General features: G+C 38.9%; 1 protein-coding gene across 9 annotated transcripts in view; it reads left to right on the top strand.

The window, feature by feature from the left end:
• Positions 1-27873, top strand: part of USP54 (ubiquitin specific peptidase 54) — a 148612-nt gene that overhangs the window by 85293 nt on the left and 35446 nt on the right. For 7 of the 9 annotated variants that reach the window (XM_037055915.1, XM_037055918.1, XM_037055911.1 and 4 more), the window contains exons 4-11: positions 18637-18771; positions 20332-20445; positions 20587-20669; positions 21082-21187; positions 21300-21446; positions 23496-23645; positions 25207-25375; positions 26935-27105. In XM_037055915.1, the coding sequence (XP_036911810.1) occupies positions 18637-18771; positions 20332-20445; positions 20587-20669; positions 21082-21187; positions 21300-21446; positions 23496-23645; positions 25207-25375; positions 26935-27105 (1075 nt within the window). The remainder of the gene's footprint in view (positions 1-18636; positions 18772-20331; positions 20446-20586; positions 20670-21081; positions 21188-21299; positions 21447-23495; positions 23646-25206; positions 25376-26934; positions 27106-27873) is intronic. The other 2 variants (XM_037055920.1, XM_037055919.1) reach the window with 1 other exon arrangement.

The following is a 27873-nucleotide window of genomic DNA, read 5'->3' as shown; positions in this document are numbered from 1 at the left end:
AAGATAGTTGCTAGAGATTTGAATTCTGAAGAATTCAGAAGAAATCTGAATCTAGAATTCTGAATCTGAATTCTGAAGAATTCAGAATCCATGGTAGAAGAATCTCCTGAAACTGGAAACTCTTACCTGTACCAGGAAGGGATAATAGGAACTTACATGACCCCCTGACATAACTTTGATTAGTCAGGACTGTGCCATACTCTTCAATGACCCCGGCGGGAATTGGGAGAACTGGCTGTCACAATCTTATTATGTTTCATTTTCCAGAGGGACAAATTATTATGCTGATATAAATCAATATGATTATATAAGCCAGAGAGATGAAGAAAACCAGCCACCAGACTTGATGAGATACCTTCTCATCAAGGACAGAAAAGAAGTTGTTTTCAACCTGTAGGGGCTGAGGATATATATGTACAGGGAGTCTTTCAGTTCACAGGCCAGCACTCTGTCCACTGAGCCACACCAGCCAGGGCTGTCGGTAGTCTTTCAGAGAAGAAGTTGCTTATGATAGATAGGTAAATGATTTTAGGGGATCAAAGGCTGTATTTTGGGTTTTCATTAGTCTGAGGACGTATTGGCATTCTGGTATGTTCCTCATTATATCACTGCCTTATCTATCCACTAGATTTCTTTCCCTTCCCTGTCATTTTTGTTATGATAGGAATATATTAAAAATTAGATTTCTCCCCATAAAGTGCTTTTCAAGACCTCAGGGTTATATAAATGTTACATAATTAGGTTCTAGTTTGCACATACTTAATGTTGTAGATGGCATTTTTGTATTTTTTAAATTATTGTACACTTAACTTGAAATTTTTAAATAGTTTTATAATGCAGAAGAATTGCTTTGACAGTATGGATGAGCTGAACTTGGTTCTAATAACTGAGAATTTTTATTTTTTTGTTTATTTTTTATTTAATCTTTATTGTAATTTTTTTCCATTACCATTTAGTCCTCTTTTACCTCCTCCCCCAGCAGTCACCACACTGTTTATCCATGTCCATGAGTCCTTTTTTCCTTTTGCTCAATCTGCCTACCCTCTAACCCCCTCCTGTAAGGAGAATAACTCCTTACACTCCTGTAACTCCTGTAACTCCTGTAAGGAGTGTAAGGAAGAATAACCCTGGGATGGATCATCAGTACCTGGCCCCTCCTGTAGGATGTTTCTTTTATTACTTTAAAAATATTTTTATAGAACATGAAAATAATATAGTTTATCATTAAATAAGATTCCAGGCAGTACAATAAGACAAGAAAACAAAGGAAAGATAAATATTAGGAAGAAAATTATCATTGTTTGCAGATGATGTGATTGGCTGTTTAAAAAAAATCTCACCCTGGCTGGTGTGGCTCAGTGGATTGACTGTCATGTGAACTGAGGGGTCGTCCATTTGATCCCCAGTCAGGGCACGTGACTGGTTGTAGGCTGGTCTGGTTCAGGGCACGGGGGAGGCATACAATCAATGTATCTCTCACACATTGATGTTTCTCTCCCTCTCTTTCTCCCTCCCTTCCTCTCTCTCTAAAAAGAAATAAATAAAATTTTAAAAAATTCCTCAAAGAATCTACTGATAAATCATGAGAATCAATAAGAGAATTTAGCAGGTTGTTGTTTATAAGATCAAGGTATAACATTTATTTCTATTTCTATATACTGGCAACTAACAGAAAATGCAGTTTAAAAAGAAGTTTTATAATACCAACAAAAGATATAAAGTATATATGAATAAATTTAACAGAAAAGATACATGACATAAAACCCCAACAGAGATCCAGTATAATAATGATGATGATGATGATGATGATGATAATAATAATAATAATAAAGTGAACATCTTTTGAACAACTATTTAGGTCTAAGTAGAATATTGCCACTCTGGCTAGTGTGGCTCACTCAGTTGGTTGGAATGTCATCCCATAAACTAAAAGGTTGCGGGTTCATTCCCCATCAGGGCATGCACCTAGGTTGTGGGTTCATTGCCTGTCAGGGTGTGTATGAGAGGCAACCAATTGATGTTTCTCTCTCTCTCTCTCTCTTCACCTGTCTCTCTAAAATCAATAAGCATGTGCTCAAGTGAAGATTTAAAGAAATAGAATATTGTCAGTGCCATAGACATTCACCCTCCCTTCTTTCTCAGTCATCTTATTCTTTCTTCAGGGGAACTACTTCCCTAATGTTTGTGGTAATCACCTCCTAGTTTTATCCAATAGTTGTAATATCTCTGTGCCCATTCTTAAACAGTCTCATTTAAAAATTATCTGGTTTTGAAAGTTTATTATAAATGGAATCATTCTTTATAAATTTATGTGCATATGTCTTCTTAGCATTAGCTCAGCAGTGTTAATAACATCATGTTGTATGTAGGTTGAGTTTGTTCATTTTCATTATTATATGATATTTCATTGTGTAAAATAAGCCACTGTTTGTTGACTGGTAGTCATTTGGATTATTTCCAATTTTGTTTTTTGCAAACAACATTGCCAAGAACATTCTCATGTATGTCTATAAGTATGTATACGTTTCTTTTGCATACATGCCTGGGAATGGGATTACTGGATAATGGGTTATGTATATCTTCAATTTTTTAGGTAATTGTATACTCTGACCAGCAGTTTTTTTCTGGAAGTTAAGAAAATTCAGTTCTGAAATTCATATGACAAACAGTGAAGAATAGAAGAGCTACTCTCAAAGAATAATAACAAAATGAGCATCTTTCCTCATGTATCAGAGTAGGCTAAGTTATTTTGTGGTAACAAACTAAAATCACAGTGGTAAACATGCAAAACTATTTTTCGTTCACCTTACTTGTCCACTGCAGATTAGTAAGAAAACCCGATAGCTTATGGTCACTCAGGAACTCAGGTGCCAAAATTACACCAAGGTGAATACTATTGTACTAGTTGCTAAGCCAAAGGGAAAAAGAGCTCTGGGTGGTTTTGCACAGGCAGTTTTGCTCAGCACATCACTTTTCTGCCCATAACCTGTTGACCAGAGCTACTCATGAGGCTCTAATGAATCACAAGGGAGCCAGAAAGTGTGATTCTCTTATCATCTTTGAGAGAAGAAAGAACCAGAAATATTTGGCAGGCAGTACTAATGACTACCATACTTTACTGGATATGAAAACTTATAAAGCTGTTGTCATTAAGAAAATGTGGTGTCAACACAGTAGGACTAATAAACCAATGGAACAAAATTCATTGGTTTAGGAACAGACATAATGGAAACTTGCTTTCAGCTCTGTGAATCAAAGAAGAAAGTGGACTTTTCAATGAATGGAGCTTAGGTAATTGGCTATCCATACCAAAAAAAAGGAAATTAGATTCCCTATCTCATATCATACCAAAATTAAGAATTTCAGATGAATTAAGGATTAAAATGTGAAAGAAAGTGTAAGTTTTAGAAGAAAATATGAGATGACCTCAGGGATAGAAAGGATTTATTAAATAAGTGTTAGGACACGAAGATACAGGGAAAAGCCCTGAGACTACAAATCTACCTCTGTACGCAGAAGGCAGGGAAAGACCCAAGAAATAGGTTGGCCACTCCATTGTAGTAATTAATGGAGTTTATTAAGGAAAACATACTGTGAGGCATATCTTGGGTGGGGTGTCGAGACGAAGTGTGTCCCTGTGCTACTATGCAGGCACCAAAGAATTACGTGGGGTAAGGGAGGGGATAATCACATGTACAAGAATATGAATGCTACCAGGTATGGGAAATTACATGCTTGGCCAGGTCAGAACAGCCTGTTCCAGGAACCAGTGCAGAGCAGGAGGCAGGGGAGGAGCGCTGACTCAGGTCAAAGTGAACATCAGTTACAGGCAGTCTCTAAGTGTGCTCTTCAGAACGCAACCTCCTTTCTGGCCTGGGTCTGGCTTATGGGACAGACTGCAGTCTTATCACGGAGCAGTCTTTTCCCCATAGAAAGACATGAAAAATACAAAGTCAGAAATATTGATACATTTTGCTATAAAAAACATTCGAGAACTTCTGTTCGTCAGATAACTCTATAAAGAGATTAAAGACACAAATCTACAAGCTGGCAGAAAATATCTTCCATATATATAACCAACAAAAAATTGGAATCCAGCATAGTACTTCAGAGAAGAAATCCTATAAAGAATAAGTAAAAGGTAAATGTGTCAACAGGAAAATGGGCAAAAGACATAAACAGGCATTTCTCTGAATAGGAAATCCAAATGACCTTTAAGCATATGAAAGATGATTATCCTCTTTATGTAAAAAAATACAGTAAAAATTAAATTTAAAAAATGTAAATTAAACCATATCCTTCAGATTAGTAGAAATTTAAAAATCAGATAAAATTGTTAGTTAAAAGGTAGAAGAAGAAGAATTTACATACATTGCTGGTTGGAATACAGACTGATACCACTACTTAGTAAAACAGTGTGTCATTCCATTTGTCCAGTAAGATCAAACTAGCATGTACTGAACCACTCAGTTTTTCTACTCCTACGTATATGCTGTGAAAACTTCCTGGTACATGCATACATACATACATACATACTAGAAGATGTACTTGAGAATGTTCAAAGTAGTAGTAGGTTTTTGTGATTATAGAAAAATGGAAATAACCCATTGTATCAATAATAGAATAGATTAAAAAATTATGGTTTAATCCTAGAGTAAAATACTGTATAGTAGTGAAAATAAGAAGCTTGAAGCTACATATATCAACTTGAATTAATCATAAAAAATTATGTTGGATGAAAAAAGCAAGTCATAAAAAACTACATAAATTATTTCATTAATATACTAATAACCAAAAAAGGCAAAATTAAACAACCAGTTGTTCAGGAATATGTACATGTGCTAAAATCAGAGAAAAAGGGAATGATTCACAAAATTCATGATAATGTTTACCTTTGGAAGATGGAGGGGGAGGATGTAATCCACTTGGGTGTCTCAAACTCACTGTTAATTTTTCTATTTCTTTTTTAAAATTAAAAAAATATTGTATTTATTTATTTTTAGAGAGAGGGGATGGGAAGGAGAAAGAGTGGGAGAGAAACATCAATGTGTGGTTGCCTCTCACGTGTCCCCTACTGGGGACCTGGCCTGCAACCCAGCCATGTGCCCTGACTGGGAATTGAACCGGTGACCCTCTGCCTCACAGGCCTGTGCTCAATCCACTGAGCTACACCACCAGGGCTCTTTTTTTTTTTTTTTAAGGAAGCCTTTATTTTCATTAAAAAATTTTAAAGATTTTATTTTTTTAATTTTAGAGAAGGGAAGGGAGGCAGAAAGAGAGAGAAACATCAGTGTGTGGTTGCCTCTTGTGTGCCCCCTACTGGGGACCTGGCCCACAATCCAGGCATGTGCCCTGACTGGGAATTTAACTGGTGACCCCTTGTTTCACAGGCCAGCACTCAATCCACTGAGCCACACCAGCCAGGGCACATTTTTCTATTTCTTAAATTGGGTGGTGGGCTAAAGGGACTTATTTATTATTATTTAACTATATATACACGTTTGTTGCTTATTTAAATGATAATTTTATTTTTTATTATAAATATATTTTTAAAGTACTGCCATTTTTCTAGAAAGCATACTAAAGTGTAAAGAAAAAAAATGAAAATTGCCTAATTCCACCACAGAGATTGTCATTTCTCTTTATGCTTCCTCTCTGGTGTATGATATTTCTAGTAATAAGTCTTTTGCTTACTGTTTTAGTTAAAAAAATATTTTTTAGACTTCTAAGTTGCTTTTCTATCTCTAGTGTCTTCCTGTTTTATTTGTCTTACCCAAGAATACCCTGGAGTATTCTTAAAATTTTGAAGTGGCTCCCAAATGTCTTTTTTTTTTCTAAATCCTCACTGGAGGATGTGTTTTTCTTTTCTAAATCCTCTTTTTAGAGAGAAGGGAAGGGAGGAAGAGAGATTGGGAGAGAAACATGGATGTGAGAGAGAACCATCAGACGATTGCCTCTTGATTATACCCTGACTGGGGACTGAACCCCCAACTTAGAAATGTGCCCTGGCTGGGAGTCAAACCCACAACCTTTCAGTTTACCAGATAATGCTCAACCAACTGAGCCACGCTGGCCAGGGTGGAGGATGTGTTTTTCTTTTTCTTTTTTTATTATTTTATTTTTAAAAAATACTTTATTGATTGTGCTATTATAGTTGTCCCATTTTCCCCTTTGCCCTGCACACCCCCTCCCACCCACATTTCCCCCCTTTAGTTCATGTCCATGGGTCATACATATAAGTTCTTTGGCTTCTACATTTCCTATACTATTCTGAATCTCCCCCTGTCTATTTGTACCTACCATTTATTCTTCTTATTCCCTGTACCTTTTCCCCCATTCTCCCTCCTCCTTCCCATTGATAACCCTTCATGTGATCTCCATTTCTGTGATTCTGTTCTTGGTCTAGTTTTTGTTTTTGCTTTTTTTTAAGGTTCAGTTGTGAGTTTATTATTATTTTACTGTTTATATTTTTTATCATCTTTTTCATAGATAAGTCTCTTTAACATTTCATATAATAAGGGCTGGGTGATGATGAACTCCTTTAACTTGACCTTATCTGGGAAGCGCTTTATCTGCCCTTCCATTTTAAATGAAAGCTTTGCTGGGTAGAGTAATCTTGGTTGTAGGTCCTTGCCTTTCATGACTTCAAATATTTCTTTCCAGCCCTTCTTGCTTGCAAGGTTTCTTTTGAGAAATCAGCTAATAGTCTTATGGGTACTCCTCTGTAGGTAACTATCTTCTTTTCTCTTGCTGCTTTTAAGATTCTTTCCTTCTCTCTCTCTTTTTTAAGATTTTATTTATTTATCTTTAGAGGGGAAGGGAGGAGAGAGGGAGAGAAACATCAATGTATGGTTGCCTCTCCTGTGTCCCCTGCTGGGAACTGGCCTGCAACCCAGTTCGAACCACAGTTGGGAATCGAACCACAGTTGTTTGGTTTGCAGGCCTGTGCTCAATCCACTGAGCCACACCAGCCCAGGCTCCTTCTCTTTTATCTTAGCTAATATAATTATGATGTGCCTTGGTGTGTGCTTCCTTGGGTCCAACTTCTTTGGGACTCTTTGAGCTTCCTGGAGTTCTTGGAAGTCTGTTTCCTTTGCCAGATTGGGGAAGTTCTCCTTTACTATTTTTTCAAATAAATTTTCAATTTCTTGCTCTTCCTTTTCTCTTTCTGGCACCCCTATGATTGGTGGACTGGGGTCGGCAAGGTGGTGGCTGGCAGACTGGGGCAATCCCACATTAGTGGATAAAGGAGGAGAAACAACTGGGGATACAGATCACACAACCCAGAGTTTCAGCACGGGAAACTAAAGCCTCAGAACTTCTGGCTGTAAAAACCTGTAGGGGTTGTGGCAGCAGGAGAAGCTGCCAGTCTCACAGGAGAGTTTGTTGGAGAGACCCCCAGGGCTTGAATGTACACAAGCCCACTTGCCCGGAAATCAGCACCAGAATGGCCCAGTTTGCTTGTGGGTAGCGGGGAAGTGACTGAAAGATGGCTGGGAGCTAAGCAAGCAGCATTTCTCCCTCTCGGACCCCTCTGTCACACACAGCGCCACAACACAGCAACTTGGGTTGCCCTGCCCTGGTGAATACCTAAGGCTCTCTAAGACAAAAAAATATGGCCCAAATGAAAGAACAGATCAAAGCTCCAAAAATAGAACTAAGTGATGAAGAGATAGCTAACCTATCAGAGTTCAAAACACTGGTAGTCAGGATGCTCACAGGAATAGCTGAGTATGGTTGCAAAATAGAGGAAAAAATGAAGGGTATGCAAAGTGAAATAAAGAAAAATATACAGGGAACCAACAATGAAGATAAGGAAACTGGGACTCACATCAATGATTTTGAGCAGAAGGAAGAAATAAACATTCAACCAGTACAGAATGAAGAAACGAGAATTTAAAAATGAGAAGAGGCTCTGGCTAGCATAGCTCAGTGGATTGAGCATGGGCCTGCAAACCAAAGGAACACAGTTCGATTCCCAGTCAGGGCACATGCCTGGGTTGCAGGCCAGTTCCCAGCAGCAGTTGCATGAGAGGCAACCACGCATTGATATTTCTCTCCCTGTCTCTCCTCTTCCTCTCTCTCAATAAATAAAATCTTTGAAAAAAATGACAAGAGGTTTAGGAACCTCTGGGACAGCTTTAAACGTTCCAACATCCGAATCATAGGGATGTGTTTTGATTGATTTTAGAGGGAGAGGGAGAGAGAGAGAAAGATAAAAGAGACATTGAGAGACATTGACATGGATGTGAGGGAGAAATATCTATTGATTGCCTCCCATAGGGACCAGGACCAGGGGTCGAACCCATGACCTAGTACATGCCCTGCCTGACAGGGAATCAAACCTGCAACCTTCTGTTGCACAGGAGAACACTCCAAGTAACTGAGCCACCTGGCCAGGGCAGAAATGTATCTCCTTCATGAAGTTTTTAAAATACTGTCTCTGTCCAGATCCAAGATTGTTTGACTTCACAGGGGTTAGCATGGCTGAATGAGGAGGTGGCTCTTTTGGGAAGGTGGCTCAGCTTTTCTTCCTTCTTGGTGTTCCTCACAGTTCCTGGACCATAATAAAGACATATAACTTTTCTGGGTCCATATATTGTTTTAGTGGGTTTTGGATTTTAGTTATGGAATTTGGGGTACTTGCCTTTTTTTTCTTTGCCTTTTTGACTTTTCTGCTCTCTCACTAATGTCTTATTTAATAGATTTTCATATTGTGACTTTTTGTCTCATATTTTTTAGTAAGTGTACGAATCTAGGCCTTCATTCCTCATTCAGTAAGTGAAGAGTGGGATGTGTGTGTGTGTAGGGGCAGGAGGTGGGGTGGGGAGTGTTGATGGTGGAGGAGCTCAGTGGAAAGAAAAAGCCTGGGAGCCTGCCAGCAGAGGAGTTACAGGGTATCCTGTGGTTAAGTTACATGTTGATTTTGGGGTGTTGCAGTGTGGGTGTGATTCCATATATGTTTTTTTCTGTGAGTATAATTCAGTATATTTTTTTCTCTGCCTCCTATTTAAAAATTAGAGGAGTGTTTAATGAGGCTGGCAAATATTCCTTTTTGCTGGTACTTCACATCCTGCTTTCATTCTTTAATGATAAGTGTGATATTTCAAAGATTTTTTTCAAAACAGAATACTGTAACTTAAAATAATCACCCTTTTCCTTGTGATTATATGTTATTCAAGAGGCCAAATGGTCTGAGTGTCCTTCAGATAATTACATCATAGTGTCATTCTGGTATGATTTGTTGGATAAAAATATTCTATAGTAGGAACACAATAAACAGGACAACAACAAAACTCCCAGGAAACTCCAAAAATTCCTGAATTTGAAGTACTCTCTTAAAAACTTGTCATTTCTATAGTTTGAATTCTTTATGTTGGAGCATAATTTTTTTAGCTCTAGAACCCACTGCCAAGGACAAAAAGAAACACAAACATGTTCTTAGATGAATCAGAAGCCAGACAGCTTTCTCTTAGGCTGGTGTTCAGGTGAAGGGTTTGCCAGTCAAGGTCTGGTTGAAAGATACGTATCCCTGCTTTTTCTTCAGTTGTGTACTTTCCCTTGCCCCAACCCTTAAAATGCACTTACTGTTGGCCTTATGAGAACACCTTTTGGTTCATGTCTTTGTTTAATATTTTTGGCTTTTTTTCTGCTCTGTGAATGTCTATCAATATTCCAGTGCTCTGTGATCTTCACCGGGTAGCATAGTGTATGTTGTATCCAGTGCTTATAATTGCTTTTTGGTAGTTTGTACACAATATTAATGATAACCATTTCTTTTGGTCCTGCAAAATGTACTTTTTTTCCTGTATTATTTGGTACTAAGTCCCTAAAGTAATTTCAGTCCCAAAATCTTGCATGGGAATTTTTAATGATGGCTTTCATCAAAAAGAATTTGTTAGTGTGTCTTTCTGCTTACTTTGAACTGCAATGCTTTTCAACTCTGACTTAGCAAATAGAAGAGATTTGTCTGCTCATTACCCTGTCAATTCAAAAAACCCCAAATTTATTTCCATCTAATGTTACTAAAAGATTTTTTCTGACCTCAGCTGTTGTCATGCCCTATAGCCCAGAACTCTTAGTTATTATTCATATTGAATCTACTGTTACACCCCCAACCCCCAGGGTATGACTTTACTTTGGTATTGGCTTATTTATTTATCTCTGTTCAGGGGAGGAAATCCGTCCTCTGTACTTAGTATGCCACAAAGATTTTGTTCTTCTTCCAGGGATTGTACTAGAGGCTTTGCAGTGCCAGGATGTAGGACAGAGTGTTTTTTGTTACAGGCAAAGAAGAATGCTGCATTGATTGATTAAATTCAACAAATCTTCTCAATTAGTGATTTTTCTTTTAAGAATGCTGGTGTAACACGAATCCCAGGGAATGGTGGTGGTGGTGGAGGGGCATAGGTGGGGAGGAAATAGGTTTTTGTATATAAGGTGACCTGCAACGTAAGTCTGTATCCGTGGAACAGTAAGACTGCTCTGAAGGTGTAGGGAAGTCTGTGTTCTGCTGATAGCCCCTTGTTAATTGCGGTTGGTGGGGCAGCGGAGGCAGGGGCAGATTTGAGAGTTAGAAACAAATCCCTTAATATTTTTTAGCGTATTCCATGTAGCTGTTCCTCTATTGGGCACTGAACCATAAGCCCAGGGAGTAAAGTGGTAGAAGATATTACTCACCATTCATTGTCAATCTAGTGCTTTTTTTTTGTTTGTTTGTAGATTATAGGTGTGGAAGACTCTTCATTGTCCTGTAGTCATGGCCAATATCAGAGAGGAGTAAACCTGTTATCTTGGACTGACTATTTAAACCAAGAAATTAGGTTTCTCGTATGTTCCCTGGAAATTTTAGCAAGAATAAACAGTTCTCATGGTATTATGCTAAGTGAAACAAGTCTCACAGAGAAAGATAAATACCATATGATTTTACTTATATGTGGAATCTAAAGAACAAAATAAATGAACACACAAAACAGAAATAGACTCATAGATACAGAGAACGAACTGAGGGTTGCCAGATGCAAGAGGGTTGGGGGAGTGGCTGAAAAGGGTGAAGGGATTAAGAAGTACAAACTGGAGTTACAAAATAGTCATGGGGATGTAAAGTACAGCATAGGGAATATAGTCAATAACATTGTAATAACTGTGTGTGATGCCAGGTGTGTATGAGAATTATTGGTGTGAGGACAGGTGGTGAGAATAACTTTGTGAATTATATAACTACTATGTTGTACAACTGAAACTAATGTAAAATTATATTGAATGTAAACCATAATTGAAAAGCATAAAAAATAATAAAATATAAAGTCTTCATATAAGAAATATATGTCCTCATGTCTAATGCACATATCACCTAGTTGAGTTGAACTTTCTTGTTTTGCTTACCTATGAGATACAAGGCATTTGTGTGGTCTTTTGGCTGAGCTTTCTTAGTGTTAAATTCTTAGTAGGTTGTACCTAAATATTTAACTAATTTAACCACTGACATAACTTGAATAGTATAAATCTGAGTCTCTTATCCATTCTAAAATTTGGACTTCAGAATTTTGCATTATATTCAAATACAGGGGTATAACTGCAAGGAAAAATAGTAGATTATCATATTTCTTTTCTTTCCAGATTTTATGGGAGAACCTGAAACTTATATAATCTCAAAATTTTGGTATATGTCCAGAAGTGTCCTCCTTTCCATTTCCCCTATGGGGAAAGTGGTTATGGCATTGATCTTTAAAATTTGATTTAAATACTGTTGGTAATCTGTAAGATTCTATATTTTTGATCTTGGTAAAAATTAGCAAGTTGAGTATTTTATAAAAATCTCTACCTTAGTTCATGATTTCCCACTAAAAACAATACTATTTTCTGGTGAATTTGACTTGCCTCTGTCTTTGCATGTCTCTGTTCAGTGTCTTAAAGTCTTGGTGTTTCTCTCTACCCATGTGTATGTCCATGTCTGTCTGTTCTTTATGGCTAGCAGGAATAAGTGTGATAGGTAGCTTACAATGGTCTTTAACTTTACCATGACAAGTTCAAAGTATGGGCTATGAAGTGGGTGCAAATTAAGTCCTAAACTTATGGGGAGGTATGGTATCGATAATTTAATTTAATTTAAAGGGACTGGTAGAGGATATGTGGGTAATTTTCTAATCAGGAGGTCCAGAGGTTAGCTATTTTTAGATGTAAGGTTAAAGAGTCTCAAGAACCTAGCCACCTGTTTGCTGCCTTTCCCAAAGTTGGACCAAGAATTTCTGTTAAACCAACTGGATATTTGATGGTGTTAAGGAATTATTATTACATTTTTCTGTGTGTTGTAACGATATTATGATTCTGTTTTACATAAAAAGAGTTTTTAGTTTTTAGAGGCATATTCTGAAATATTTACAGATGAATATCATCTGTAGTTTGCTTCAAAATGATCTGGGAGTAGGGTAAGTGGATGGGTGGTATATATGAAATGAGATCAGCCAGAGGTTGATAATTGTTGAGGATGGATGCATGGGAGTTTATTGTGCTATTTTTGTTTACACTTACATGTTTGAAGTTTTCTGCAATAAAAGGTTGAAAATCCAGTGTTATTGTTATTGGTGCCAAAATGCTAAACAGTTACATATTCTTTCTTCTCTTGAAAGAGAACATTAAACATGCTTTGAACACACGAAGCTAGTTTGAAAGTTCTTTTCTAGTAGTCAGTGACACTCAAGGATTAGCTCCTTTATTTTTTTTACAGATTTTATTTGTTTATTTTCAGAGAGACAGGGAGGGAGGGAGAAAGAGGGAGAGAAGCCTCAATATGGGAGAGACACATTGATAGTTACCTTCTCTCACACCCCCATTGAGAGCCTGGTCTACAACCCAGGCATGTGCCCCAACTGGGAATTGAACCAGCAACCCTTTAGTTTGTCGATGGGCTCTTGATGCACTGAACCACACCAGCAGGGGGTCCTTTATCTTCTTTTCAGATGGTTGTGTTTTCAAATAGGCTTGATGGGCCACATTTAGGTTTCTGATTTATTTAGGTCTATGATTTCCAGTAGATGCGGAGAAAAGGACTAATTATGACAGCCCAAATGTTGACTGGGAAGCCCAGATCAAGAAGAGAAACCCTGAAAATTGAATATAGTGGTACATAAAGTGTGTTGTGCCTTTGCAGAAGGGATTGCTGACACCTCTCAGCTGACTAGGGCATGATCCAAAAACCTCGGGCTCATAAAACATCAAATTTAGTGACAGCCCTTCTCCTTGACCCCCATCTTCTGTACTCATGACTTCTTTCGGTTGGAAGGCTGGGAAATCCTGAGAGAGAAGTAAATAGCTGTTTCTTCCCTAAAGGTAAAAGTCTGTAGTTTAGGGGGGAATAACCCCAAGACTTAAGCAACAGCTGCATTGCTATTTGCCAAAGCACAGAGTTTCTGTCTTTATGGTACTTCTCTCATTTGCATGGTTCTTGCTAACCCAAATAATTATGTGCTCATGTGGGCAGAATTATGTGCTGCTCGATCCAAGAGAAATGGGTGGAGCAGCACCTGCTTTTAGTCATTAAAGTTTTGTTGCTTTTGCATGGCATCCAAGAAAATAGTTAATAGACAAAAAGTAATTTGGCTTTTCCTGTGAATGAAAAGGAAGACCTCTCTGGTTTCACCCTGTGAAGAAAAGCAGAAAGAAACCTCAGTGGTGGGTTTTCTCTGTTTATTGAAATGAAACCATCAGGGACCCCACAGGGAAAAATTCCTGGGTTTTGGTTCTTCCTGCCCTTTCTCCCTCCTTGCTGTAGAACTCAGCAATTGGAAGAATACCAGTTTTTGTTCCTTATTGGTGCTACCACCTGTTCTTACTGCTGAACTAAATGTTCTTGGCTTTCTTTGGTGTGAACAGGATCTCCCTCTGGGAAAGGTGGGAGGAGGGTGAAAAAGGGAACAGGAGGAGGCCCGTTCCAGCCCTGTGCTCATGTGAGAGGGACACACAGGGGTTAGTGTGCTGCCCTAACAGAGGGGCTTTGTGCTACAGCTTCTTCCAGAGCTGCAGCTCCACAGATGCGTGCTGGGCAGGCTCAGGCTGCTTCGTCCCTGATACACTTGCTTCTTCCTGACAATAGCAAAGCAAAATCGATAACAGTGCTTAAAATAAGAAAATAAAGAAGAAGCAGGCAGAGACCATCCTGAATGTATTCAGATGCTCAGTGTGTTTGGAGAAGCTGCCTGTAATTAAGAAGTGAAGAAAGAGTATAGCATGGAGATGCTGATGTCACTGAACACAAGAGCCAGATCTGTTGTTGCATATCCACGGTGAGCACAGGCAGAGCTCTTAATTTCAGGGGTGTCCAGCTCTCGGCCCAGGATGGCTGTGGATGTGGCCCAACACAAAATCATAAATTTTCTTAAAACCTTTTTTTTTGCTCATTAGTTTATGTTAGTGTTTGTGTATTTAATGTGTGGCCCAAGACAACTCTTCTTCTGGTGTGGCCCAGAGACGTCAGAAGGTTGGACACCCCTGCTTATGTCTTTCTCTTTATGTGCTGAAACCCTCATTATCTAGGTCATGCGAAATCTGCCTCTCTTGAATAGCAGGTAGCAGAATGTAGAAGTGTGTCTGACTGAAGGCCCTTCTTCAGGATAGGTCAATGGCAGACAGTTTCTGTAGCAACTTTTAATAATAATAGTAATAGCTAACACTGAGGTAGCGCTTATCATACTGCCAGATGTTAGTCTAAGATACAGATATACAGATAACTTATTTAATCCTTAAATAACCCAAGAAGGTAAATACTACTGTTAATATTCTTTTAAAAGAAGAAACTAAAGCCTAGAGGAGTTAGGTAGTTTGTCCAAGATCATATAAAAAGTAAGTAACAGGGCTGGGATTTTGAACCCTGATCGTCTGGTTCGAGTTCATCCTCCCAACTGTTACTCTACGCCATCTCTCAGTGGAACCCTGTCCTTTCTCAAACAGGTCCATCTGAACCGTAGCATACAGAAAGTGACTTCAGTGACTATTTTCTTAATTCTCTCTAGAATCAGAACATAACTAGTACTATGCATGGGAGAGAAGTATTTCATTAGGAACTGTTGATGCCTTAGAGTATTAGGGTTTGCTTCTTGAGGAAACTCAGTTGAGAAGGCCTGAAGGAGCTGTAGTTTGCAAATATATTTATACAGAACTATTCTGGAACTGATTTACCATTGGTTTGGAACCAGTTTTGGATTTTGGATAAAAAAGGACCAAATCTTAACTATCCCTTGCTCTAGGGATAGAGCCTTTGTCAGCAGTAATGTCTTACCATTAACAATTGAGGAGAGCAGCAGGTTGGGATATGATAGTGGTTACTAAGATTTGCCAAGCTGAGGTGACTTTCAGCAAATCAAGTGGTCAGACCACCATTTATTTACAGAAGTAGTCACTGTTGCTTTTCCCACTTTGATTTTCCTTTGTTTCCCCATGTTCCACTAAGTTTCAGAATCTCAAAGGTCACTTGGCAGATATCCACTTGCCCTCTTGGACTGTTTAACTATTGGCCTAGACACTTCCTTTTGGCCTGATTTAAGAGGCCACTCAGAGATATTCTTCTATTTTCAGCAAAAAATTATAGAAGGTCCTGCCTTGCCTTTACCTGAGCTTAGACTTGTGAAAAATTTCTAGGTGAGTCCAAAATAACTTGGAGAAATTATAATAGATTTCCCTCCCAGCTTATTAACTAATATGAAATATATATTGCTGGTACTGCTTCCTCTGCATCATATGAAGTCATCTGTAGGGAAATAATAGCAGGTAAATAACAGTATGTTATTCTTGAGCTGCTGTAGGGATGGATGTTCAATGTGAATGAAGAGAAACCATACTAGTAAGAGAGCAGAATGACAAAAATTGTTCCCATGTGAAATGAGCGTAACGAGGTTTAGTCCCATTTTTGCTCTAACTAGTTATGTTACCTTTAAAAAAGTTTGCTTTTGCCCTGGCTGGTGCAGCTCAGTGGATTGAGCACGGGCATGCGAACCACACGATCGTGGTTCAATTCCCAGTCAGGGCACGTGCCTGGGTTGCAGGCCAGTTCCCAGTGGGGGACTCACAAGAAGCAACCATACATTGATATTTCTCGCCTTCTCTCCTTCCTTTCCTCTCTAAAGATAAATAAATAAAATCTCTAAAAAGTAAAATAAATAAAAAGTTTGCCTTTTCTATGTAATTCATTATCTGCCGAGAGAAAAGGAGAGAGAGGGAAAACTTCATAGTATCTTCCCTTAATAAGATCTATCCATATCGCATGATTGATTGATTAGTTCATTCACTCATTTATTTAAAACTAGTTATTAATTACCCTTTGTATGCTAGTATCGTTCAAGGTTCTGTGAATATAGCAGGGAATTAAAGGATAAAAATTTCTGTCTTCATATTCTAGACAGTACAGTCAGACATTAGATACGTAAAATACATGTTATGACAGATGGTAATAAGTGCCACAGGGAAAAATAAAACAGGTAAGGGTGGAAGGTTCAGGGAGAGAGGGTAGAGTTTGCAATTTTAAATAGTGTTGTCAGGAAATACTATATTCGGGAGATAATAGTTGGATAAAAATGTGAAGGGAATGAATGACTGGGCTGCTGATTGGACAAAGTAAGATGAGGACCAAGAATTGACCATTCTAGGTTGGTGGAGCCTTCAATTCTTAAATCGTGTGTGTAGGTTTATAAAGCGCTCTCATTTCTGGTCTCAGTAGCAAGTCTGAAAAATGACTATGGGATTTTTTTTATATGAAGAAAGCACGATAAGAATTTCAAGCAAACGACATTCTTTAGCCTGTTGATATGTGATTAGCAGTTGAGTGAGTTACTGGGTGGTTTGGTGAGGATTCAGGCCGTGTGCTGTCCAGGGGCACAGTCTAGTCTCGGGGTGAGACTCAGGGCCCCTTGAGGGAGAAGGACTCATTGAGCTGGGTGCCACTTGGTGCCGCTCTTTGTTCCCACTCTGTGGATATACTGTTCATCATTCTTTCAGATGTAGTTAAAGATGGAGAAGATAGACACATTTAATAACATCGAAAAAACCCTCTGCTGTACCTAAAAAACACCAGAAGGCTAGGCTAAGGTATTTGCCGTAGTAATATACATAATGACCTAGAAAAAAACAAATGTAGCTAGAAAGACTAAAAGTAACCAGATTGTATTAACTGCTGGCAGGGATATGGGGAAATTTATTTACGTTCATGCACTGGTAGAAGTATGTTTGCGTAGACTGTCTATAACAGCAAAAAATTGGACACTGCCAAAATGTCTGTCAGTAAAGAAATGTATAAATAGATGTGGTTTCGTTACCCGATAAAACACTGTGCTGCAGGGAAAAGGCATAGACCAGGTGTACGTATTACATCATTATGGGGAGACCTCAAAACAATGTTGAATTCTTTAAAAAGTAAAATGCAGTGTGATACTTTGTGTATAAACAAGAAATACACACACAATACAGGATGGGGCAAAAATAGGTTTACAGTTGCGAGTACACAAAACACAAGAATTTATACTTATATTATAGTTACTAAGTATTGTATTATTTTCAATATCAACAACTGCAAATCTACTTTTGCCTTACCCTGTATATCTGTCCCTAAATATACATAGTATGTATATATGTTAAAGTATTAAAAATAAAAGATTATGCAACAAACTCATGATAGTGAGTGGCTGGTAGAAAGTGCTCAGTGTTCAATGAGACATTTGATTTATCTGTGATTGGAAGTAAAAATGGTGTGGCCTAGCTGGTGTAGCTCAGTGGATTGAGTGCGGGCCTGCAAACCAGAGGATCGCGGTTCAATTCCCAGTCAGGGCACATGCCTGGGTTGCAGGCCAGTTCCCAGAAGGCGACTCACAAGAAGCAACCATACATTGATATTTCTCTCCTTCTCTCCTTCCCTTCCTCTCTAAAGACAAATAAATAAAATCTTAACAAAAAAAAAGGTGTAATGTTTATTTCTCAGTGTTGGACATGTAGATATATATTTTTTTAATTTTATTTATCTTTAGAGGGGAAGAGAAGGAGAGAAGGATCAATGTATGGTTGCCTCTCGTGAGTCCCCTGCTGGGAACTGGCCCGCAACCTAGGCATGTGCCCTGACTGGGAATCGAACCGCGATCGTGTGGTTCACAGGCCCGAGCTCAATCCGCTGAGCTACGCCAGCCAGGGCTCTGGACATGTAGATATTTCTTATTCTTTGTACTTTGGATAATTTTGTATTAGCTAGACCATTTAAAAGAAGGGGGGCACGTTTCATAGAATGAACCCCCAAAGAATAATTTATCAGTCCATTTACACATAATTTATTTACTGTAGACTGTCTACCTCTATCTGTATCAGAGAAAATGAGGTGACTGAATATTGACTCAGGACAGTGGTGTCTCCTAATATGCCCTTAATGTTGTCATACTCAGTTGGAAGGGCAAAGATTCTTATTCTTATTAGCATAGGATTATTCCCTTTATTCTGACTCCTCATTTTTAATTTTTTTATTATTGACTGCAAGCATATCAACTTGTAGAAAGTTCATTTGGCTCTATAGCTATGAGCACAGAGATGCTAGCATTATGGACTGGGATGTTTAGAAGCTTAATAACAGCATTGTGCTTTTCCCCTTGTCTAACCTCTTCCCTACAGGGAATCTTTAACCAGTTTCAGTGTAGTAGTGAAAAAGTGCTTCCGTCTGACACTCTCCGCAGTGCTCTGGCAAAGACTTTCCAGGATGAACAGCGCTTCCAGCTGGGAATTATGGATGACGCTGCAGAGTGCTTTGTAAGTGCTGGCCTCTGGCCCTCTTTGATATGAGGTGGGACTGTTGATGGTCTCCAGCAGGGACTAGCTACTGTATTGTGGTTATTTACTGCGCCCCTGGTCTCTACAGTTAGAACTAGAAATTTCCCTAGTTTCTCAGAGTACTGGGGTATCACTGCTAATGCAGTATGACTGGCCTTGCCAGTTTACTCTTTTTCCTTCAGGCTTAGGGTAGTTCATGCTTGCCATTACATAAAACATTGGCTGTCACCTTGAGAGGAGACAGGGCTCATTAAAATACAAATTGCTGTGCCCTGTCCTCTTGAGTGTTTGATTCAGTACGGCCCAAGAATATCTGCCTCTGACAAGTTCCAAGGTGATGCTAAACACTAATGCTACTGATTTGGGGACCACACTTTGAGAATTCCTGCATTACTAAAAATAGTTAAACAGAGGATAACTGAGTGCTTACCACACATGTAATGTGTTATTTAGATAACTATGTTTCTCCCAGTGACTTTTAGTTGAAGACCCTAACTCCTCTGAACTCTGGGTTCTATCCATCAACCTTCAGAAAGCTATGCATCCAATAAAAAACTGAGAGAATGATATATACATCCCATTACGGGGTAAAATGTAGGCAAAAATTGGAACTACTCCTGAGAAACTGGATCCTTGATTGCTTATGGGATTGTAAAATGGTAATGCTATTTTGGAAAAGTTTGGCAGTTTCATAAAAGAAGAAACCTGCAAACTACTACCTGACTCAACAGTTGCCTTTCTGGACCTGCATCTCAGAGAAATGAAATTTTATGTTCATACCAAAACCTATACATGAGTATTCATGGAAGTTTTTTTCATAATAGTCACAAAACTAGAAACAACCCAAATTCCTTTAATGGGTAAATGGTGTTACAAATTGTGGTACTTCTGTACTGCAGAATACTACACAGAAATAAAAAGGAATAAACTCTTGATTTATGTAGTCTTTAAAACGGATCTAAAGGGAACTATGCTGAATCAAAGATGCAATATCCAAAGGTTATACATTATATGATACCATTTATATAGCATTTTTAAAATAACAGAATTACAGAGATTGGGGAATAGATCCGTGTTTGCTAGGAGCCAGGATTGGATTTGGGTAGGTGAGACTGTAAAAGGACAGTATGAGGGGTCCTTGTGGTTATGGAACAGTCTTCCATCTTGATTGTGGTTGTGGTCACATAACCATATATACATGTGATAAAATTGTATGGAGCCGCGCATAAACACAACCGAGTGAAATCTGGTGGAACCTGAATAAACTCTGGATTATAGTCATGTCCATTTCCTGGTTTGGACATTGTACTATAGTTATACAAGATGTTAACATTGGAAGAAACTGGGGGAAAGGTTTATTGACTTTCTATACATTATTTTGAAACTTCCTAAGAATTTATATTATTTCAAATTAAAGAGTTAAAAAAATCACTTTCTGTCTTCCAGGAAGATTGCTGTTTCTCTGAGTAAACTGCCAAACAATTTGTACATTTGTCTGTTAAGTATTGTTGGTATACTGCATCTGTTCTTTCCTGTTAGGAAAACCTGCTGATGAGAATTCACTTCCACATTGCTGATGAAACCAAAGAGGATATATGTACTGCCAAGCACTGCATTTCCCACCAGAAATTTGCAATGACGCTGTTTGAGCAGGTGAACCTTGTTTCTATCCCCAACACTTCTTAGACTTTTTGTTTAAGAACACTTTATCCTGGGATGCGGGGTGTCAAATAGTTGCCAAAACAGTTAATGACCATGGCTGCTTGGTTTTGCTTTTTCCCTTCTGGGTCCCAGTGTGTATGTACTAGCTGTGGCGCCACTTCCGATCCACTGCCTTTCATCCAGATGGTACATTACATCTCCACCACTTCCCTTTGGTGAGTTTTACAGGGTTCTCTCTCCCCTTAGGCACTCCTTCAGTTGATTGGGTTTTAACCGGGCATCCAAATAGTTTATAGCTGAGTCTACATCCTTATAGCTGAGTCTACACTATATTGTAGGGACTCAGAACTGTAATTTTAAAATAACCTGTGTTCTCCTTCCTTTCCATCCCTTCTTTTTTCTTAGTCTCAGTTCTGGCAAGCAAAGTGGGAGGAAGAATGGGGATTCAATGAGCTTTAGAATTTGGGACAGGCAGAGGCACTCACTGTGTTTGTGAGACTCTGAGGCTGGCCAGGGTGAGTGGGCAGAGGAAGAAAGTCAAACATGTGAGTTAGAAGTTTATATGAATGATTATTTGATTTAACTGTAACTTTCACCATCATCCCCCATCTATTTCCCATCTTGAAGCAACCAGGCTATTTGTATGTTGGAAAGACGAGAAAAGCCCTCACCAAGCATGTTTGGTGAGCTGCTACAGAATGCCAGTACCATGGGGGATCTCCGGAATTGTCCGGTGAGTTAAGTTAGTGGTGGGGTTTGGAGTGGGGAGGGGAACCCTGGGATTAGTGGAATGGAGCCAGAGCTGGTGAGAAACATACCAAACGACCCTTATGTATGTATTTCAGAGCAACTGTGGAGAGAGGATTCGGATTCGCCGTGTATTGATGAATGCTCCACAGATTATCACAATTGGATTGGTATGGGACTCGGACCACTCGGACTTAGCAGAGGATGTCATTCATAGCCTGGGTACCTGCCTTAAGTTGGGTGACGTGAGTGTTAGTTTAACTCTGACTTATTGCGTCTCATTCTTGCAGGAGGGCAAGAACACTCAATACAAAGTTATATTCTAAATGACAACTATAGAGTTCTGGACAAACATACTTGTGTATAGTAGTCCCTCCTTATCCATGGTTTCACTTTTTGTGGTTTCAGTTACCCACAGTCATCTGTGGTCTGAAAATATTAAATGGAAAATTCCAAAAGTAAACAATTTGTGAATTTTACTTTGCACGTGGTTCTCAGTAGCATGATGAAATTTCGCCGTTTTCACTCCTTGCTCCCTTTGTCCAGTGTATCTATACTGTATATGCCACTCACCTGTTAGTTACTTAGTAGCTTTCTTAGTTAGCAGACTGACTGTTGCAGTATTGCAGTGTTAATGTTCAAGTAAAAGTAACCCTTACTGTAGCCTAATGCTGGATCACAGCAGCCTATGTCATTCATTTCACTTCATCTCATCACGCAGGCATCGTACCCTTTCATGTCATCACAAGAAGAGTAAGTGTAGTACAGTAAGATTTTGAGAGAGAGAAGGACCACATTCACATACATTTTATTATAGTATATTGTTATAATTGTTCTATTTTATTATTAGTTATTGTTGTTAATCTCTTACTGTACCTAATTTATAAATTAAACTTGATCATAGATATGTATGTATAAGAAAAAAGGTAGTATATATAAGGTTTGGTACTCTATGCAGTTTCAGACATCTGCTGGGGGTCTTGGAATGTATCCCCTGCAAATAAGGGGCACTGCTGTATATGTGTGTGCGTATATGTGCATACATGTAAGTACATGATCACATACCTCCTTTGGGTAGGTGGCAAAGGCTTTTTATAGGAAATGGGAGGACCTTAGCCTTGAAAGACAAGATAGGCAGAGCTTAGGTACTGGTAAAAATCAAGCAATTTTTAGAGTTACTGTGTGCTCTACTCACTGTTAGTTTATACCAGTGTAGAACAGGGAGGTGCATTGGACCATGGGAGGGAGTAAGGTCAGAGAAGTGAGCAGTCTGCCTGACCAAGGCTGCTTTGGGAGGTGAAGGAGGTGCAAGTTGGTGACTTCGATCCTAGAAAACGAAACCCCAGTGAGGAACCAGCATCTGCTGAGAAGTCAATGAAGTAGTTCAGAAGGCAAATTAGTGGGTTAGTGGTTTTCTCTGAATCTATTTGGGAAAATAGGGAAACAGACTTCAGACCTGGGGCTTGACCTTAACCAGCTCCATGCCCAGATGTAGGTACAGCCAGGGTTTTGCTTGAGTTCAAGAGAAGAATCAGAAGCTCTTTGGTTTCCTTTCTATTAGTTTTGCCCTTGAGGAATCCTATGACTAAGAAGATCCCTTGTTGATGTTTATAAGTATCATTAAGCCACTACTGAGAATAAATGAACTATTTGGGATCTTATTTTAGGTCTTCTTCCCAAGGAATCTCTGAAGCGAGTAGGCTATGCACAACAAAAATCTCCTTTTTCTTAAAATTCTGTGGCCTGCATATTCTTTACTGTTTTAGTTTTATTTTTATGATCATTTTCTCACCCAAGTCAGTTCCTCAAGGCAAGAATCACTTTCTGTAGTGTGTTTCGTTGTCGTTGTCTCTCAGCCCCTAGCACAGCGATGGACATCTAGGAATGAGATGCTGGTAACCAGCACGGGGCATTGCTTCTCCTAGAGGGTCTCGTTAGGGAATTTCTATTGTGGTGCCAGCTGATAAATAACTTTTAAAACTTAAGAGTGTTTTTGTTTTGGTTTGGTTTGGTTTTTCAACTTTTCCTGACTCCTCTTACGATAGCAAGAAAAATATTATTATGGAAAGTTAGGAAGAAACATCACCACCTTACCATTTATGGCCACTCTCTGTTGTGCTTTTCCCTACATTTTGCCTTTTTATGTTCATTCCTGATGACTAATGTGGACTAGCGAAAAATCTTTTACTGAAGGGCAGAGACACAAGTCAGTGTCTTAAGAAATCATCTGCTCACAGATGATGTGAAAGGGTTGAGTATGTCACTGTTTTTTACTTTCTCTTCTTTCCCCACAGCTGTTTTTCAGAGTGACAGATGACCGGGCCAAGCAGTCTGAACTGTACTTAGTAGGAATGATCTGTTACTATGGCAAACATTATTCTACATTCTTTTTCCAAACAAAGATCCGCAAATGGATGTATTTTGATGATGCTCATGTTAAGGAGGTAGGAATATTCAAGCACTTCTTAAAGTGTTTGGTAACTGCAACAAAAAACTAAGGATAATTATTTGTCTTCAGTGTTTTATTTTCATAATTTTAATATGTCTGTGCCTACGTATTGAGAGTATTAGTCTTGTCTTCCCCAACTGATGGTAAGTTTCCTCGAGGACAAGATGAATGTATCTTATATTATTTTCTCTAATTACCCTCACATGGCATTCAGAACAGTTCTGTATTTGTAGCTGACAGATTATTTTTTAAATGTGTTAATTGGTTAATTTGAGCAACAACAATCTAATGCCTCAGATTAGGTTGCAAGGTTAGTAGAAAGCTCAGAATTCCAAGTTTTGGAATCATTAGTGGGTAATACTGTGCCTCTGAGCTACTGTAAATAATTCTTTGGTGGTTAGCTCCCTGAACATGTTTTTGAGATAGTACAGAGAAAACAGGGCTGTGATGATACTCAAATCTGGAAATGTGGTACTGCATAAACGGGAGTCCGGATGAAGCAGTTTAGGTGATTTGCATGGGTTAGAAAGACTCCTGTGATTAGGTTAGCGCTGGACGTTAGCAGTTAGACTGCTTACACTTTCTGCACCGGCACATGGACCACGAGCAGCCCCTTCCACAAGTTGTAGTCTTTGTCAAATTCTCTAATTCCCTTCTTCTCTTTTTTTGCTGTTGTCATTTTGGGCAGCATGTAAATTCTTTGAGCTTTAGGTTTTTCATTTGAAAAAGAATACATGCCTTGTAAGATATTATATAAGGTTATATAAAAAGCATACAAATGTGTTTTAGTTAAAATAATGACAACCCAGTTATAAATTTACTGTACATCTATTATAAAATAACAACTACGATAGTTGTCTGACTCCAAGAGCACACCATCTAACAAGGTGGCTGGTTCAAGTTAAAGAGCAGGCGAGTTTTGGGATTTGGCTGGATTGTCCTTTCCATGGCTATTCAGTCACTCTTTTCCACTGCGGAGGCACACTGAATCCAGCACAAAGCTAAGGCCAGGAGGTCCAGCTGTCTATTCTAAGCAGCTTGACATTTTATGCCCTGCCATCTGTGAACTCTGACTTGGAATGTCATTTATTCTAAGGCGGTCTGTGAGAGAGTTTCTGCTGTTCTTTAGCTTCATAAAAGTGATTTTAATATTTAGGAGAAAATTATAGAAATCATATTTCAAGCAAACGCTTTGATTTGATGATGTCTTTGAAAAGAAAAAAGATTGCCAAGGCAGCTCAAGTCCCCTCACATAGCACACTCACCTTTGAGAACTCTTATTCATATTTCACAACCAAATTGATGTTTCATGGGAATAAAAGTAATTTTCTTCATTATTCCTGTCTTTCACAGGGTTATAAGCTTTCTAAAAGGATTTAACAAAAAAAGATTTAGCGATTTATTAAGTGTAGGTATAAGATCTCTTTTGTTGTCTCTGTACTTGATTCTTGTCTTTTCATCTTTTATTTTCTTTAGAAAAACAGAGCAGGAAGATATGTTTTGAATTGTGGATATGAAATATGATTGTCCTGTTCTCATGATTGTTTTTGGTTCAGATTGGGCCCAAATGGAAGGATGTGGTGACCAAATGCATCAAGGGGCATTACCAGCCTTTGCTCCTGCTTTATGCCGACCCCCAGGGTACCCCAGTGTCCACCCAGGACCTGCCTCCACAAGTTGAATTCCAGTCATACAGCAGGATGTGCTACGATAGTGAAGATTCTGGTGAGCAGCCCGGCTCCTACCTGCCCCTTTCCCTCTCCAGCGTGGCCATTGGATATTTGGGACTCTCGACCATGAGCCTAGCACATAACCTATCTTGGAGAAGGAGGATCGATTAGAGAAAAGGAGGAAGTGCCAACTCATGCTGAAGCCCAGCTTTCTCCAGCTTTGTGTCCTTTGACACAAAGAATGTGTCAAGAATGTGTTGCCTATAGTCAGTGTGTCTCCAATTAAAAAATTCAAAGCAAATTATGTTGATAGACTGAGATATTAAATTTGCAAGGAAAACCTCAGCATTTAACCTTCTAATTGGTAAAGATGACAGGTGACTGATTCTTACTAGCAGTTTAACAGTGACTTAAGTGAATTGTTAAGACTAAGGGAAATGATATATTACTACAAAGGTAGTTGTAGTATTAGGGATGAGAGGTTTTTGTTTTAAATGCTAAGAGTAGTAGTGATATTTTTCATCTTATGAATTGGTTGTTTACTTCTAATTCAGTTGTTTGGGACCTGAATTGTTTTCCTGTAGAAACAATTTGCAGCTTCAATGGCTAAAGTCTCAGGTTAGCCCAAGAGACTCATAATACAGGGTCTGGCAGAAGTAATGCCTACTTGAGTGTGGTTGGCAGGGTAATAATGTGGGTGTAATAATTTATGATTTTAATTTGAACATTTCACCTAAAATGTCATATGGTGAGTTTAAGTGCGATATTGTTACAGAATTACATGCTGACGATTTTGTAATAAAAGATTTTGTAATGAAAGGGGGCATTATTTGTGCTGGACCCTGTATATTAGAAATATAACCTAATGATTTTGGCTTGACTTCTGAAAAGGAGGAAAAAGAAATGTTATTTTCCACTTCTGTTTTTAGGGCTGGCCCTAAGTATAATTTTGAAAGAGAAGACACTTGTCTTTGCAATCTTTTCCCCTCCCTTTTGTATCTCTCTCCTGCTTGATAACTGGTATTCTTCCTGCTGTGTAACCTCAACCAGACCAGCTCTGCTTCTGCCTTCAATCCAACACGCGCTGTCACCACTTCTTTTAGCTAGGTGTTTAGAGGAAAGTATTCTGATTTAACTAACTCACACAAAAGTATAAATAACAGCCCCATAATTTCTCAAAGACACTAAAATGCTTATAATGTCAATTAATTTTTTAAAGTGACATTTCTGGCAGTAGAGGAGGAAAATTATGGGTTAGGGGTTATGTATGCCAGTCGGCCTGGGACTCTATCTAAGTAGATCTTATTTTTCACAACTTTTTCCTTTCTTCCACTTTCCCCCCATAGGTTTTCTAAAAGCCCCACAGTTTTTCACAGTGGCAGGCAAAGTGAGGGCTTCAGCAAGGTAGGGGCAGGAATGGGAAGAATTGTTTGTGTGTCTGGGTTATCTGGAAGTTGGGTGTTGGGAAGAATGGCTCTGGTATATGCTCTTCACTGTTCCATCTAGGAATTCCGTGCCTTATGGACCTTTGTTGCCATCCAGCTCTTTGCCCCCCTCTCTCACTGTCTTTCTCTCTCTCCTCACTTTTGCGTATGTGTCTCCTCCTTCCCTCAGGGAGGGAGCCCTCCATCTCAAGCGATACTCGAACAGATTCCTCAACGGAGAGCTATCCCTACAAACACTCCCACCATGAGTCTGTGGTCAGTCACTTCTCTTCTGATTCTCAGGGGACAGTCATCTATAATGTGGAGAATGATTCCACGTCCCAGAGCAGTCGGGACACAGGTAGGGACTCTTGCAGTGGATCCTGCTTATTCCTGAAGAAAGGGTTTCCAAGAAAAAGAAATCGGGACAAGTCAGAAATGTTTGTCATGCAAAGAGAAGAAGGCATAGAACTTTAGTAATTGAGTGGGATCAAAATAAGTAACACAATTCTGAATGAACAATGTGTTCCATTGCATATATTCCTGTCAACAGCAGTGTACTGGTAAGGACAATTGTGATGTGATTATTTTTTTAAAAGTTTTTATTTATTTACTTTTAGAGAGGAAAGGAGAAAGAAAGAGAGGGAGAGAAACACATACCCTTTACTGGGGACCTGGCCAACAACCCAGGCATGTGCCTTAACTGGGAATTGAACCAGTGACCCTTTGGTTTATGGGCTGGCCCTCAATCCACTGAGCCACACCAGTGAGGGCTGTGGTATGATTATTGATGTGCTAGTTTATTCTAAAATCTAATCTGTTTTTCTTCTGCTGTGCTTTTAATCCCTGTCCTTCTTATAGTGCTCCATTAAACTCCTGTAGTCTTTAACCTCATGATGTTCTCATGCCAGGCTTTGTCCCCAGTGAAGGGCTTTGAGGGAAGGGGTATATTATGAGAAAGGGACACCTGCTTGTCACCTTGCTAGTCTTCCTGAAAGGACAGAGACACGTAAGAATGAAAGCTTGCCTGTTTGTTGTTGTGAGTTCTATGCAGAGAACATTCTTAAATTTTTTTGTTAATCTATTCAGAATGTGCCCATGTCAGTGGAAAAAAATCAATATATGGCAT

The sequence above is a fragment of the Sturnira hondurensis genome, unplaced genomic scaffold (assembly GCF_014824575.4).
Source record: "Sturnira hondurensis isolate 20B ecotype Veracruz unplaced genomic scaffold, ASM1482457v3 Scaffold0008761, whole genome shotgun sequence".
NCBI lineage: Eukaryota > Metazoa > Chordata > Mammalia > Chiroptera > Phyllostomidae > Sturnira > Sturnira hondurensis.
Note: the sequence above shows the minus strand (reverse complement) of the source record. Positions and strands in the feature narration are given on the sequence as shown.